Source organism: Tiliqua scincoides, chromosome 3 (genome assembly GCF_035046505.1).
Source record: "Tiliqua scincoides isolate rTilSci1 chromosome 3, rTilSci1.hap2, whole genome shotgun sequence".
Taxonomy (NCBI): domain Eukaryota; kingdom Metazoa; phylum Chordata; class Lepidosauria; order Squamata; family Scincidae; genus Tiliqua; species Tiliqua scincoides.
This window is the reverse complement of record NC_089823.1, coordinates 207383799-207397964: the sequence shown is the minus strand read 5'-3', so window position 1 is coordinate 207397964 and position 14166 is coordinate 207383799. Positions and strand designations below refer to the sequence as shown.

General features: G+C 44.0%; 1 protein-coding gene across 1 annotated transcript in view; it reads right to left on the bottom strand.

Moving 5' to 3' along the window:
• Positions 1-13763, bottom strand: part of NYAP2 (neuronal tyrosine-phosphorylated phosphoinositide-3-kinase adaptor 2) — a 189495-nt gene extending 175732 nt beyond the window's left edge. The window contains exon 1 of the mRNA XM_066622358.1: positions 13558-13763. Within this exon, the coding sequence (XP_066478455.1) occupies positions 13558-13763 (206 nt within the window). The remainder of the gene's footprint in view (positions 1-13557) is intronic.
• Between the last annotated feature and the right edge of the window lie 403 nt (positions 13764-14166).

Below are 14166 nucleotides of genomic sequence, written 5' to 3'. Positions count from 1 at the left end.
AGTCAAATGAAGGATTTGCATAAAGCTCAACATCATTCACAGTGCCTTGTCTCCCTGCATTCTTACACTGAATCATACTCCACCAGCTATAGCAAATATTAGCAACAGATTTGGCTGGGGTTGCAGAGTATGTTTACATACCTGTGTCACTACAGGCAGACACATTCTTAGGTTTGTAGAGTTCATAGTTCTTTGCACCTGTCCTTTTCATTAATATTACTCCCTTGGGTAATGTCACCCTTTCTCCCTAACCTTTACCATACAAGTCACAAGTAATGAAAGTGTTTGTCAGGAACCACTGTGGCATTTCTGAAGGCGGCAGATCAACACTCGGCAAGCAAACTCAACAGAGCAGCCTTGGCTAATGTATGCAGCAAATGGATGGTGCCATTTTGCTAAGAGTATTCCTTTATTAACGAGATTCAACCTTTTTAGTGAACTCAAAATGGAATCAGACAGTTGCCAGAATTCTTCAATCTCTTGGTCTGTCTATAAAATTTAATCCCTTCTGGAAATGTACTTAGTTTAATAGATAATAATGTCCCCCTGATCTAGGTTTATCTTTCTGTCTTAGCAACATCTCAAATGTTTCAATCCTATCCAAGTTGGCCAACGTTCTAGCAGCTCTTCCGCTAGCACTGACTGCCATAAAGCAGTCAGTACCCATTGTAAAAGGCACTCTGGCAGCGTGCCCGGTAGCACATTGCCAGGGATGTTGGCATCGTCTCTCCTGCTGCCCGCTGGAACAGGTAGGTCAATGGGAGAGGCAGGAGTGGGTGGGAGAGAAGGGAATAGGGGCAGGGACAGAGCAAAACTAGGCAGGGAGGAGATGTAATCAGGTGGGGAAGCTGCGGGAGGAGGTGGATCCAGTGCCATAAGCTATCCCCGTTTTTTGCACTCTCCCCATCCCCTTTCTCTCCTCAGACTCGTTCCAACAAAATTGCTAGAGCAGGTCTGAGAAGACCCCTTGCAGAGCAAGAGGCTTAGGGCCCAATCCTAACAAGGTCTACTCGGAAGTAAGTCCTATTTTGTTCAATGGGGCTTACTCTCAGGAAAGTGTGGTTAGGATTGCAGCCTTAGAGAAGTGCAAAGAGATTTAAATCGCCTTTCACCGCTGGAGTTTCTCGATCCCCACTGGATGCAGCTGCACCAAAATGTGATAAATTATAATGACCCATTGAGGAAGAGGCATAACTTCTAATAATACATATGGATTTCAGAAAGCTCTCGATCATTACAGCTCACCCGGTTTTGTCAGAAAGTGCTAAAATTTTAGGAATCGCACAAGAAAGGCATGAAGTGAGGGGGTAGGGAAGTGAATCACCACTGGCTGCACCCCCCCAAAAAGCAAGCATTTGGCAAGAGGATGTGTGATGTGCAGACCATGGGATGTACCCATTTGGGACAGATGCTGAAGATCTGAAAGCACTCTTATTTGGGCAGTGCAATCCTAACTTGTGCTGGAACAGACAGGCTGGCAGGCCTGAGCTGTATCCAGAGCAAGTTTAAGGCTGTCTGAGGCTCAGTCTAAGGCAAGGGGAAACTTTTCCCCTTACCCCGGGGAGAGCTGCAGCACCCCCAATGGGGCTACCTGGATCTGCGCCACTGAATGCAGTGGTGCAAATCTGAGCAGCCTGGGGCTGCCCCGGGATGGGGTGAGTATCTGGCATAAGAGCCAAATCCTGGCCCTGCCTCCCGCTCCCCACCTACCCACCCCGAGAACATCTGCTGCCTGCCCTTCCCTGCCTGCCTCCTATCTCCTCCCCGCCCTCCCGAGGCCCCCCCCCCAACCCTGCGCTAGCTAAGCTCTGCCAATGCAACTTTACCAGGTTCTGAGGCTAACATTCGCACATGGAGGCCGGTGCACATCCAGCCTCCCCTGAGAGTGACGCGGAAGTGCTTTACGGCACTTTTGCAACACTTTTCAGCCAGCACAAAGGACTTGAACCAGCCAAAAAGGCATTCTGGATTGTGCCCTAAAATTCCCTGAAGGGGAATGCTTCAGCAAGAGATTGGTCAGTAATTGTACAGTTAATAATAGCACAGAGCCTCTGTCCATAAAATTAGTAATATTTAGAGTTGATGCCTGGGGCAAATGTGTTTTCTCATTTCCCCAAAGCTTTGCCTTGCAGAACAAAGTGAACAACATCATTAGAATTTTGAGTTCATGTCTGTCTCTGCCTTCTCCTTATGCTCACTCTGATTGAGAAGGAATAGGAAGTAATTCAGCAGGGGGTGGCATCAGAAGCTGGCCGTGTAGACCCACTGGCCCAAACCCATCACAAGACAACTGGCTGACTATTAAATCTCCAATGCTCAGTGGCCACCAAGAATTGGGCTACAGCCAGAAAGTGATTCATACAGTTAGCAATAACATAGCACTAGCAGCAATAGCATCTATTCACCTCTGGCCCATTGCGCATTTTTAGCTAATGACTGAAACATGAAATGCTATATATAGTTTTACGATAGTCCATTCTCCTTGGGTAATGATATTGTTCTGTGCAAAGGTATTGGGGGGGCGGGGAACCAAAGTTCCACAGCCTAATCCTAGCCACACTTTCCTGGGAGTAGCTCCATTGACCCTAATGGGACTTACTTCTGAGTAGACATGTATAGGATTGGGGTGTCAACCAGTTGAGACATATAAGGGTGGAATAAGGAAAGGACCCCACTATAATGTATGGATTACTGCCTTTCGGTGACTCATCATATTTTTACAGAATGAATTTGTTCTGGGATTGTACACCTCAGACTTCAAGTGCAGTACAGAATTTTTGAATGCACCCCTATATGAAAACATTTCCTACCCACAAGTCTAGCACATCAAGGAAAAGCTAGGCTAAAATCTGCCACCCTGACATGCGATATTCCTCCATGAAATTAATTGAAGCTAGGTCACTATTTTTGTAGTCACCTCATAATTTCATTACCTGCCTTGTTTGTTTTTAGAACCTTAGAGACAACTGCTATTGTCAGGCCTGTGAATGTGCCTTCCAAGTTGATACATTTCAGTGATCGTTTTGCTGTGCCAAAGATGATAATTATAATGAAATTGCTGTCGCTGCTGCTACTCACTCTGCATTGCATATGGGTTGCCATATGGATGCAAGTATTTGCAAAAGAGGATTTGTCAACTAGATCATCTCAATTATTTATAAATACACTATAATACGTTTGGAGGGCATCTCCAATGCAACCGTTTGGTTGACAATTGATGGAAAAGCTGTAAATGGCACTCTCTCCACATTAACTTGTCTACAGCGAGGTCATGAGATAATGGCATTTTCGTCACAGTGTTTACTCTCCATACAATGGAGTCACTATGTCAAATATCTGGAAGGATCATCACGGAAGTAGCTTTTCAATTTGCGTCATATTTACATTCCTCTACAGCAGTGTTTCTCAAACTGTGGGTCGGGACCCACTAGGTGGGTTGCGAGCCAATTGCAGGTGGGTCCCCATTCATTTCAGTATTTTATTCTTAATAGATTAGACTTGATAATACCATGGCATGTGACTGCATTAGGGGAAATGTTACAGATCTGTACTTTTAACAAGCTACTATGTATATTCTTTTAACAATGACAGTAAATGGGACTTTCTCCTAGGTATGTGGGTAGGATTGCAGCCTAGGATTGTTAAAAATGTTCCTGCTTGATGATGTCACTTCCAGTCATGACATCACTTCCAGTGGGTCCTGACAGATTCTCATTCTAAAAAGTGGGTCCCGGTGCTAAATGTGCGAGAACCACTGCTCTACAGTCACAATGCCTGGATTAAGACCAGCTATTTTACAGTCCTAGAAGATCCCCATAACTTTGAATAAGGAACATAAGGTTCTTAAAGCAACACATGAAAAATGTGCATGCCCTTGCCGATATACAGCATTATATTTGTCATTTATTTCACCTAGCTCTTCATTGTCAGTAGAAGCGATAACCTAAAATCTATAGATACTTATAGTTTGGTATATCCATAGCACAACGAATGACTTGCACAGATAGGAAATATGAGATTGTCTTCCTTAGCTGCCCATCAGCACAACTGAAGCTTACTATCAACTATTACTGGAAATGTAGATTTCGTAGTAGTAAACTGAATATTCAATCCTAACACCATCATGCCTTCATTATTTTCAGCATTATGACATACATATGCTTTGATTTGATTGCTGTTGCCAGCATATCAGCACCAATGCCAGACAAAACAGCCTGGCTTGCCACAGCAGTAGAAAGCCACAGGTGATGACATTAAACTACCGCAGCAGCAGCTAATGCAAACCACCCAAACATTTATGTTTTCCAATGGGGTCAATCACAAGATTGAATCTGAAGGACCGATCTACAGGATAAATTCTACAATGTATCTGAAACATGCCGTTCATGAATCAGAATCTTAGCTAGTGATAATTTAAGAAAATATAAATGTGATCTATGTCTTTTATCTTTTTGTCTATTGTATCTTCTCAATATCACCACATTATAGAATCAAAGAATACTGTGATCTTAATTTTCTCTGGTGTTTGTTTTAAAAATGCTTTTAACTCTGGCTGAAGCACTGAGGCAGAAGACCTTTCACGTACTCTGTTGTACACAACACTTGCCTCCACTCCCAAGGCACACTTCCCAAAAGTTAACGGGATTGACTTCCAGGTAAATATATTTAAGAGTGAATTGTTAATCAGAGATTACATTATTTTCTCCTAGCTAAAACAGAATTTTGAGGAGGATAAAATAAGTGCAGCTTTACCCATCATTGGGAACAGGTACAACAGATGTCAAAGACATTCAACCACCTCTGAGTTCTTTATTATGTTTCTCTTAGACTCACCCCCCCTCACTTTCTCTTCTTTAGATATAATATTCTCCAGTAATTCAATACAATATAATTTGCTTATACATGCAAAATTTGCAAGCATAAAAGAGAATGAAAAGAATGCTTTTGGAAATTTTTTTTAAAAAGCAGAAATACACTTACATTTGCCGATGGGTTCGTCTTCAATGTTGGGTTTGCCAAAGATAATGAAAGGTTGGGATGACAGCTGTTCATTACAATTACTTCTTCTTTACAAGAGCTTAACTCTGCTAGTGCCTGGCTGGCCCATTTCTGTTCGTCCTCATACAGGATGAGCACTACCAAAAGGCTCCTCCTTCTTCCTAACATCTGTCCATTTATTCCCAGGAATGAGCAAAAACAAAGCCACACACAGTGCCACTTCCATGCTGGAAAGAGGACTGAGCTCTCTGCAACAACACTGGCATGGCATTTGAATGGCGCTGCAGAAAGATCCACCATTGAACGCAAATGGGAAGCAATGTATTTGTCTCTCTGTTCATTGGGACAAGAAAGTACTTTGGTGAAAGTGAAAGAAAGGTGAGCTCAAGACATCCAAAGGGCTGTTTGGGTGCAACAGTGGTGGCCAACCTGAGGCATATAGGAGGCATCGGTCATGAAAACTAGTGGCGTTTTGGGACAAAAAGTGGATATCCTCACTGCAGCTGTGCTTGAGGCTGTAACCAAAGAGAAGCCTGTGGAACCTGACCTCCAATGGGATACTCCTGCCTATCCAGCCTCAAGCTCTCAGCTGCTGAGCAGTGCTGAGGTCTTACTGGTGAAAGGGCAGCCCGCACAAAAATTGGGCTCTCCCATATCTTAAAATATGATAAAGATTTATGTATTTTCTCTTCTGTCATTTGCAGCTAACAAATTCCTAAGTGAGAAGAAGTGCTTATTTTTGGTTATGGCCTGTTTAATGACAATACTTTCTGCCTAACGACATCGCTTCCGGCCCTCAGCAGGCATCATGAATGCCATTTGGCCCTCGGTATGAAACGAGTTTGACACCCCTGTTTTAAATCTCCCTGCCATGCAAAAACAAAAAGTCAGGGAAAGATCTAAACTAAACCTTTCCTCCAAAGTGCTCATATAATACCTGCAGTGAGTTTTATTGCGGTAGAAAAGCATCCCAATTAATAACTCCACCCTTGTAGTATGTATCATTCCTTGCTGGTTTGAATGGTTTTTATTCTTACGTTTTTTATCTGTTGCCTTTTCATTCTTATATTGTGCACCGTCTTGAGCATAGGAAAGGTTGTATATAAATCTTTCAAATAAATCAACAAATTTCAATCCATGCCACTGGTACGTTGGATCTTAGTCTCCAGTCCTTTTATTTGAGGAGGTAGAAGGGAGCACATGTGTGCAGTTGCATAGTGGTGTAACTAAAGTGGAGTTGGGGGGGGTACATGGCCTCCATGGCAAAGTGGTGGTTTCTGCTCTATCCACTGAAGGGGTCACAGCACTCACATTTCTTGCTCAAAATCAGCCCACCCATCCACTGTTGGCTCCATACGGCTCCAAATGGAGCCATTTTCAGAGGTGATGGCCATGCATGCGCAGGGAAGGGGGTGACAGCATAGATGCAGGGAGGTGCCAATCTCCTCCATGATGTTACCCAGCCCTGGGTGCCACCGGGACCTGGCAACACAACTGCAGTTGTTCACTAAGATCGATTCTTCCTCCTGCCTTCCAACGTACTGCCCAATGAGGTCAAAACCACTATGACAACCTACAAGTACTAGACGTTTATTTTTAATTTTATTAATATTTTATATAATTAAATAACTAAACACATTAGCATTTGTGATCTGACTGCTCTGCAACGCTCCCTGCCCTTATAGGCCTTCTCACCACAAAATGTCTGGCTAGGAGCCCTCCCTCTCTCCCCCACAATGCTGTTACCTAGCCTTCCACCCCAAAGAATAGAGACAACATTGCATTAAGGCATGACTGGCAGTTGGCAGCCTGCATAAATATTATAGCACAGCGATTCTCAAACTCACCAGGAGTTTGAGAACTTCTTATAAGTGCTTGAGGGGGTGGGGACTGGGAGGAGGGATGTGCTGCAGGCACCCAGAGGAATGTCTCCCTATTAGCGTGGGGGCTCAGCAAGCCTTTGGGAGGGTCCGGGAGGCCCGCAGCCCCCTCTGTGGGTCTTCTCCAAGTGATTTATCACTCTGATCTGCAGGTCAGAGCGACTTCCAGTTTACCTCAACCATCTCCCAGTAAACTGGAAATCGCTCCAACCTGCAGATCAAAGCGATAAATCACTTGGGGGAGACCTGCAGAGGGAGCTGCAGGCCTCCCAGACCCTCTCTGAGGCTTGCTGACCTTCCCCCTCCCCCCCAGTAGGGGGACAAACTTCTAGGTGACTGTGGCACTGCAATCACTGTAGTGCTGCTGGACCACCCATTCCTGGGTCACTTCCCTTAAGGGGAAATGGCCCGTTTTTTGTTTCTATGGTGGGTCACAACCCACCATTCTGAGTACCACTGCATAGCATATATTACAGTGGACTTGACTTGAGGTGCACTTGCCAAAAAGGTGAGCCACTCCAGCCATATAGCACATTTCTTTCTAAAAAGCTCACTCAGACTTTTGTTGTCATCTTTGATTTCTGTATTAAATTATCCTAATATATAGGCCATTGTACTGGCTACTGGTGAGAGATTTGCACTAAAAAGTCCTTACTGGGATTTTTGTTAAATAAGACAACAGAAAGGCTAGACATGGGTGAAAAAAGGCTTAATGCAATGTGAAGCCCAGAATTTTCATGTCTGCTTTAGCTAGCAATACGCTATCAGGCAAAGGTCTAAAGTACCTCTAGGTCACTCTGAGTGCCTATCGGTACTCCAGAAATACTCAGACTTCCTACAGCACCATCAACTGATGAAGGCTCTCTGACATGAACCTGCAGGAGTTAAGCCTCTGGCAACCGGCATACTGTTATCTGTGACCAGTGGACAATGTGCATAATTCAGAAACAGACTTTCTATGATGAGTAAAATAATTTTTTGCTCCCTAGGAAACGCCCGAGTATGAAAGATTCCCACACTGCATTGCATACTGTTAAGGAAAAAGGCAAACAATAAAAATGACCCCAGATTCATTGCAGGCATGCAAAAAATGTGCATCATTATTTCATCTTGTTTCCTTAATCGCCATGTTAACCTGGTATTCTTTGCATGATCACCGTCTGCGAGACCAAAATTAGGTCAGAAATTCATCAGCTGACTTCATCTAGTAAAAGACAAAGACTGATCTGGCACACAGGAGGGATCGCTTAAGATTCGCTTATTAAGGGATGATCTTTTCTCAGGTATGCTTTTTTTTCCACAACTAGTGAGCTGGAATAATACATGTTGCCATAACTTTCATCTTTATTCATGCCATTCTCATTAATTAATGCTTTACTATCACTCCCTCCCCCCAAAACACCTTAGGGCAAAATGAGTAACGCAGGGGTGTGTATATCCTTTGCCTTACACACTAGGTCTGTGATGCTTGTCATCACCTTATGACATTCTAATAACTGAATACGATACATTTATTGCGTGAGTCTGCAAATAGTATATATTTGAAAGCCCCAAGGGATAGTAATTTTCCTTATATTAAGGATGCACTAATATTGCAAGTCTTAGCCAGCATCTTGGACGTACTCCTGTGAGCATATACTGTACTATGCTGAAATAAGGCCCCTGTGTAGGACTGAGGACATTATCATTAACCTACTTCGAAAAGAATACTCTTTCTTGTACATACAAGAAGTTGAAATTGAACTAGCAGAAAACTGTTGCGACCAAATACCAGATCCTGTATTTAGGTCAGCAGCATAAAACCTGTCAAGGTACAATTTCACCGTAAGAGCCACAGTCAAAGCTACAGTCAGCCACAAGCACCATCTCGCACAGTGCTTCCCAACTTTAACTCAAAGGTAAGGGAAGCACTGAGTGTATACAGGGGCTGGTAAGGCGGGTGGCAAGTTGGCAGCAGTGGTGGAGAGGAGAACCTGAAGTTTGCAGCATCTCCAGCCACAGACAGATAAGTCCCCAAAAACTTTAAAAAAAAATGGTGGTGGAAGCAGCAGTGCAAACCCAGAAGTGCCGTTGCTGCCATTACTGCTGACTCACCACTCCTCTTAAGGGGAAAAATGGTGGTTCCTGCTACCCTGGGGAGGTCAGGACCCCCCAAGTTGGGAACCACTGATCCAGCAAAATGCTTTGTTTGGAAAGCAGATTTCTGCAACTGCAGAAAAATAATGCCATTGTTTGGAAAATTGATGCAAACTGAGTTCTTGTGGTTGATCTTCACTGAGCAAGATAGGCATGGATTCAACTCTGAAATGATCATTTGCATCAGTGCTGATGCCAGGGTGCTAGAGGCCATGGGGCAAAGGCCTGTACTGCCCCCACTCCATTTTACTAGCAACAGGCATCAATCAGCTCTACCTCTCAGACAGCCAGTGAATACATAATATAATAATAATAATATACAGTATTTATATACCGCCTTTCTTGGTCTTTATTCAAGACTTTATTCAAGGCGGTTTACACAGGCAGGCTTACTAAATCCACGCAGGGATTTTTACAAATTGAAAGAAGGTTCTCTCTTTCAAGAACCACCACATTCAAGCTGTTACACTCCGATCTGGTTTAACATTCTGGCCTCCATCCTCCCATGCTCCGAGCAGATGGAACAGCTCAGCTGCAGCTTGCCAGCTGCTTCAAGGTCGCACGGTGCCGGTGGCCTCGAACTGGCGACCTTGTGGATGTTAATCTTCAGGCAAATGGAGGCTCTACCCTCTAGACCAGACCTCCTGCCCATCCCCTATAGACTCCACAATGATGCAAGGAACTCTCAGAAAAACTCCCATTTGGAGATGGAAGCGCAAGTGAAAGAGAGAGTAATAGCACAAATTCCTCACCTGACTCATGTCATTCATTGCTACCACCGGTTCTGAAATGTTCAAAGGGGCAACCCCATCAGGTCACTCTCGGATGAATATACGGGCTTTAGGCTGGTGCTCAACCTCACTGGCCCCTGGTGCCATCCCTGACTTGCATCTCCCTAGACTGAGTTAGTAGTTGCTTCTGATCTGCGTAACCAGGACAAGACAGGCCTCTCAGAATGTTGAATGAATGCGTGATTTTCACATGTGCACTTGAACTGCCTCCAATGAACTCCTTTGTATTTCTAGTGGTGTGAGATGATCTGAAAGTTCAGTGGTGCTTGATGAGAGATGGCCGTTTCACATTTGAAACTCATCTAAGGATACAATCTTAACCCCCGGGTTAGGCCAGTGGAAGTCACTTGCACTGACCTGGGGGTGTTGCAAACATACCTTAAGGCACGTTTGCATTGACTTAAGAGTTGGGGAGGCCAATGTAAGAAGTTGCACTGGCCTCCCTGTGCCAGATCCAGGACTGGTACAGTAAGATTGCATTGGCTGACTCAGGAGTCGGGGGGGGGGGACGTGGGGAGGGCAGGGAGGAGGCAGGTGTTCTGGGGCAGGGGGAAGGCAGGCAGGGGGCATTCCCTGGGGAAGATGAGCAGGGAGCAAGAGGCAGGGCCAGGACCTGGCAGTTATGACCTGGCAGGACCTTCAGGCAGGACCTCTTGAGGTGGCGCAGATCCAAGTAGATCCGTTGGGACTGCTTTGGCTCTCCCCAGGGTAAGGAGAAACGTTTCTCCTTGCCCCTGGTTGAGCCACAGTCAGCCTCAAACTTGTGCTGGATACAGAGTAGGCCCACTGGCCTGCCTGTTCCAGCATAAGTTAGGATTGAGCTGAAAGATATTAGTGATTAAATAATGAACATGCAGACTTCAGTTTACCAATACAACAAATACCTCAAGTAAAACTCTTTGGTCTCTTCTAAGGGGAAAAACAGAAACACAACTAAAGATTTTACATTTTCTCTCTCCTTTGTGACCAAAGGATAAGTTTAATTTTTTTTTTGGCATGGCTGCAGGATAAGGAGCAATGATACTGATGCACCAGACAGCACTGTCTGGAGATTAATAGTCTGTTTCACTGTTTTGTTTCTAAGCTATCAGGCACTCAGAAACATGTCCTCCCTATAATTAAAACAAGAGACTCTTTCGAATGAGCCTAGAAAGAAGAGTCCCAAACCCGAGTCCCAGTAAATATGATACTCATAATTATCAATAACTTGTAGGTCAAAGACAGACAGCTTCTTCAGCATTGGAGAGCATGGTGGGAATATGTCACAAGCCCAAGAGCTGTGATTAATCTGAATGCACAACTAATATAATCGGCATTTCATTCCTATATACAATGGACGATAAGCTACAGCAATAAGACGTAACAGCATCTACAATACAAAATCCATTTTTGCAATTGTTTATCTCAGATAGGAAAGAATTGAAATTGATTCTTGTGGGAGGGTAACTCTGATTAGTAAACTCAGAAAATTTGTTTCAGTGCCCACAATCATTGCCTTCCTTGGTAAACGACTTCTAAGTTTCCATTTATGATATATGTATAGCTGCATAACATATTGAGCTAGGGAGGAGAGCACTACCCAAAATGTATTCCCACCCTCATGCTTTAAGTTTGATCTTTCAAGAATATCCACTAATGTCCTTCCAGCAAACATGAAAACGTGAACATCATTATGTTCCTGAGTGGGAAACCTATGGATGGCTCAGGACACAGACCTCCCCGCTCCATACACACACATGGTATCAGAGAAAAAGATCTGAAGACATGGAGGATGAGGAAGTCTACATTCAGGGACCACCACTCTGAAGCAACCATCCAGCCAGGCGCTCAGATGTAAGGAAAGTACCAGGGACCATCTTCTCTGCCTGTTTTTTCCTCTGGCTCCAAGTTCATCCCCAGAACCACCTACAGCATACCAGACAGTATATCATGTCTAGAGACAGCAAGAGGCCTCCCGCTTCTTTAGAACCATCAGACAGCCCAAGCAGTCTGCCCCAGCCCAAGTCCAAACCCAAGCAGCTGCTCTTTGAGGAAGCACAGCTTGAAGCACCTACTTTACTGCAAGCTACATTAAGCATTCAGTTGGCTCCAGGCCATTGCTGGAGCCACATTCCAAACTTTCTGCTTCTTGATGAGGCTTGTAACCAGCTACAGAGGGCTATCTGCGATTCTTCTGACCACCAGTGACCTAGCCTAGACTCATGTCATGTTTGGCAAGTTGGGGGGACCCTGTGCCTGGAACCCCCCAGCTCCTCACTGGTGCAAAACACAAACCAAAAGCAGGCCAAAACATGGAAGTAGTGAGTAGTTTCATCAGAAGGGGTTCATCCTCTTCAGAAGCAAGCAAAGCACCCTACACATATTCAAAGCAACCTATACATGAGCCATGAGCAATTCTGGTGCAAACTATGGGTAAATTTGACCACAGCAGATGCAAACAAGAATGAGGCGCATTGCAAGCAGAGATACTTTTACATGAAACACTGCAAATGACGCATACAGATCTTCAGTTCAAGAATCACAGCAAAGGAGGATAACAAATAAAAAGATGCAAAGAGGCCCAGAAACATGGGTAGGCACCCAAATGCATGACAACACAGGCTGGCCAAAGTAGTAGCATCTAGTTTGGCAGTATGTTTCTGAAAGGCCAACTCCCACTGGTTCAGCAACTAGCATGGATAAAAGTTGTTAAAACTGGATACACCAAACTGTCCACAACAGAACAGTGATCACTTCCCTTTAAAGAACAACTAGCCTCAGATGAGGGGAGAGAGGCTTGTACACAGCAACTTCCTTCCATGTCATCCGTATTCCAGAATAAAATGGTAGTAACTGTTGCCACCACTAAGGTTGGCAACAGAGGGGGGCCATCAGGTATGTGACAGGAGCCCCAAATTCCCAGAGGTTTCCCCCAAAAATGGATGTAGTAGGATAGGGCTGGCAGTCACAGGAATGAGACAACAAACTCTTTTCTGAGTCAACCAGGCAATGTGGGTTAAAGATTGAAATAAGAGGGAAGTTTATAAAAACAGGCTCAGCGAGCAAATGAGAGCAAAAAGGACTTCAAACGGGTATATGCAAAAGAGATGCAGCTGATGGAAGACCTACCCATAATGCAATGAAACTTAGCAAGAATGCATGAAAATAAACTGAAATATAACACAACACCTAAAAGTCGTCCCTGATCTAACTCCAACAATGGTTTCCATCCACCGTGGCACCTCTCTTCCCAACAGGTGGGCTAGATCCTGAGAACGTATCGTTCTTTCAAGAGACATGAACATCCTTCAGCTTAACCTTATATGCCCTTTGTTTGATGATGTCACCATTCCACTTTATTGATCAAGACATGGTCATCAGGGCAACCTTACCTTACTCTGAACTCTGTCAGGTGGGTCCAGTCTAGACTCACAGTAGCACTAGTCAAAGGGACCTGCTGGCCTGATGCTTTCTGTGCTGAAAAAACATAATTTCTAAACAAGGGACCATGTGCTTTTTCCTAATTGTGACAAAGCTAAAGTATTTACTTGCCCATTTAAAGCCAGAGGCAGGGGATTTACTCCACCATCACATCAATCCACCTCTTCACTTGAAATACATCATCCATGCCAAGTTACTATATCCGGATCTGACCATTTCACCTTTAACCAACCTATCAGTCTTTACACCTGCAGCAGAATCTTACTACACCAATTGGCCAATCATTCCTGCGAGTTTTATTAAAGCCAAAAAAAAGAAAGAAAGACAATTACCGTTTTATTGCTTCCTCTTGTTTCCGGCGCTTTTCATTCTTTTCTTTCAAGTAAGCCAGGTTTGTTTCATTCCTCATGCGATCGTTCTCTCGAGCAATGTCAGATGCATTCTGTATCACCAAGCCATCATAGGCCTTCATGCCCATATCTTCAATATACTGGAGAAAAGTGCCCAAAGTGACCTCCTCCTGATTAGAACTCATCATCTTGTAGGAGATAATAAACAGAGGGAAACACTTCCTGTGGGTTGACAAGGAAGAAAATGAAGCCCATTCTAGTAAATCATTTTCAGTTTAATGGGTATGAGTAGAAAAAAAAAATACACTTGAAATATGTGGATGTGTCAAAGTAGATCTCAGTTTACAACTTTGCTTTTTGTTACCTTAAGCATGAGACATTTGTAAGACACTGCTTTTCATGATTTTATAGAAGTGTCGATGTATGGATCTTGGCTGCCATCCAAGGACCAGATTCATATGTCCATGCAGGTTTTTGGATCATTTTTACACCAGCCATTTCCCATGCCAAACACAGAAGCTTCTAAACACTCTCCCGAGTCTTAATAATGCAGCTCAGGATTTCAGGAGTAAGTTCAAATTGATAAGCCCC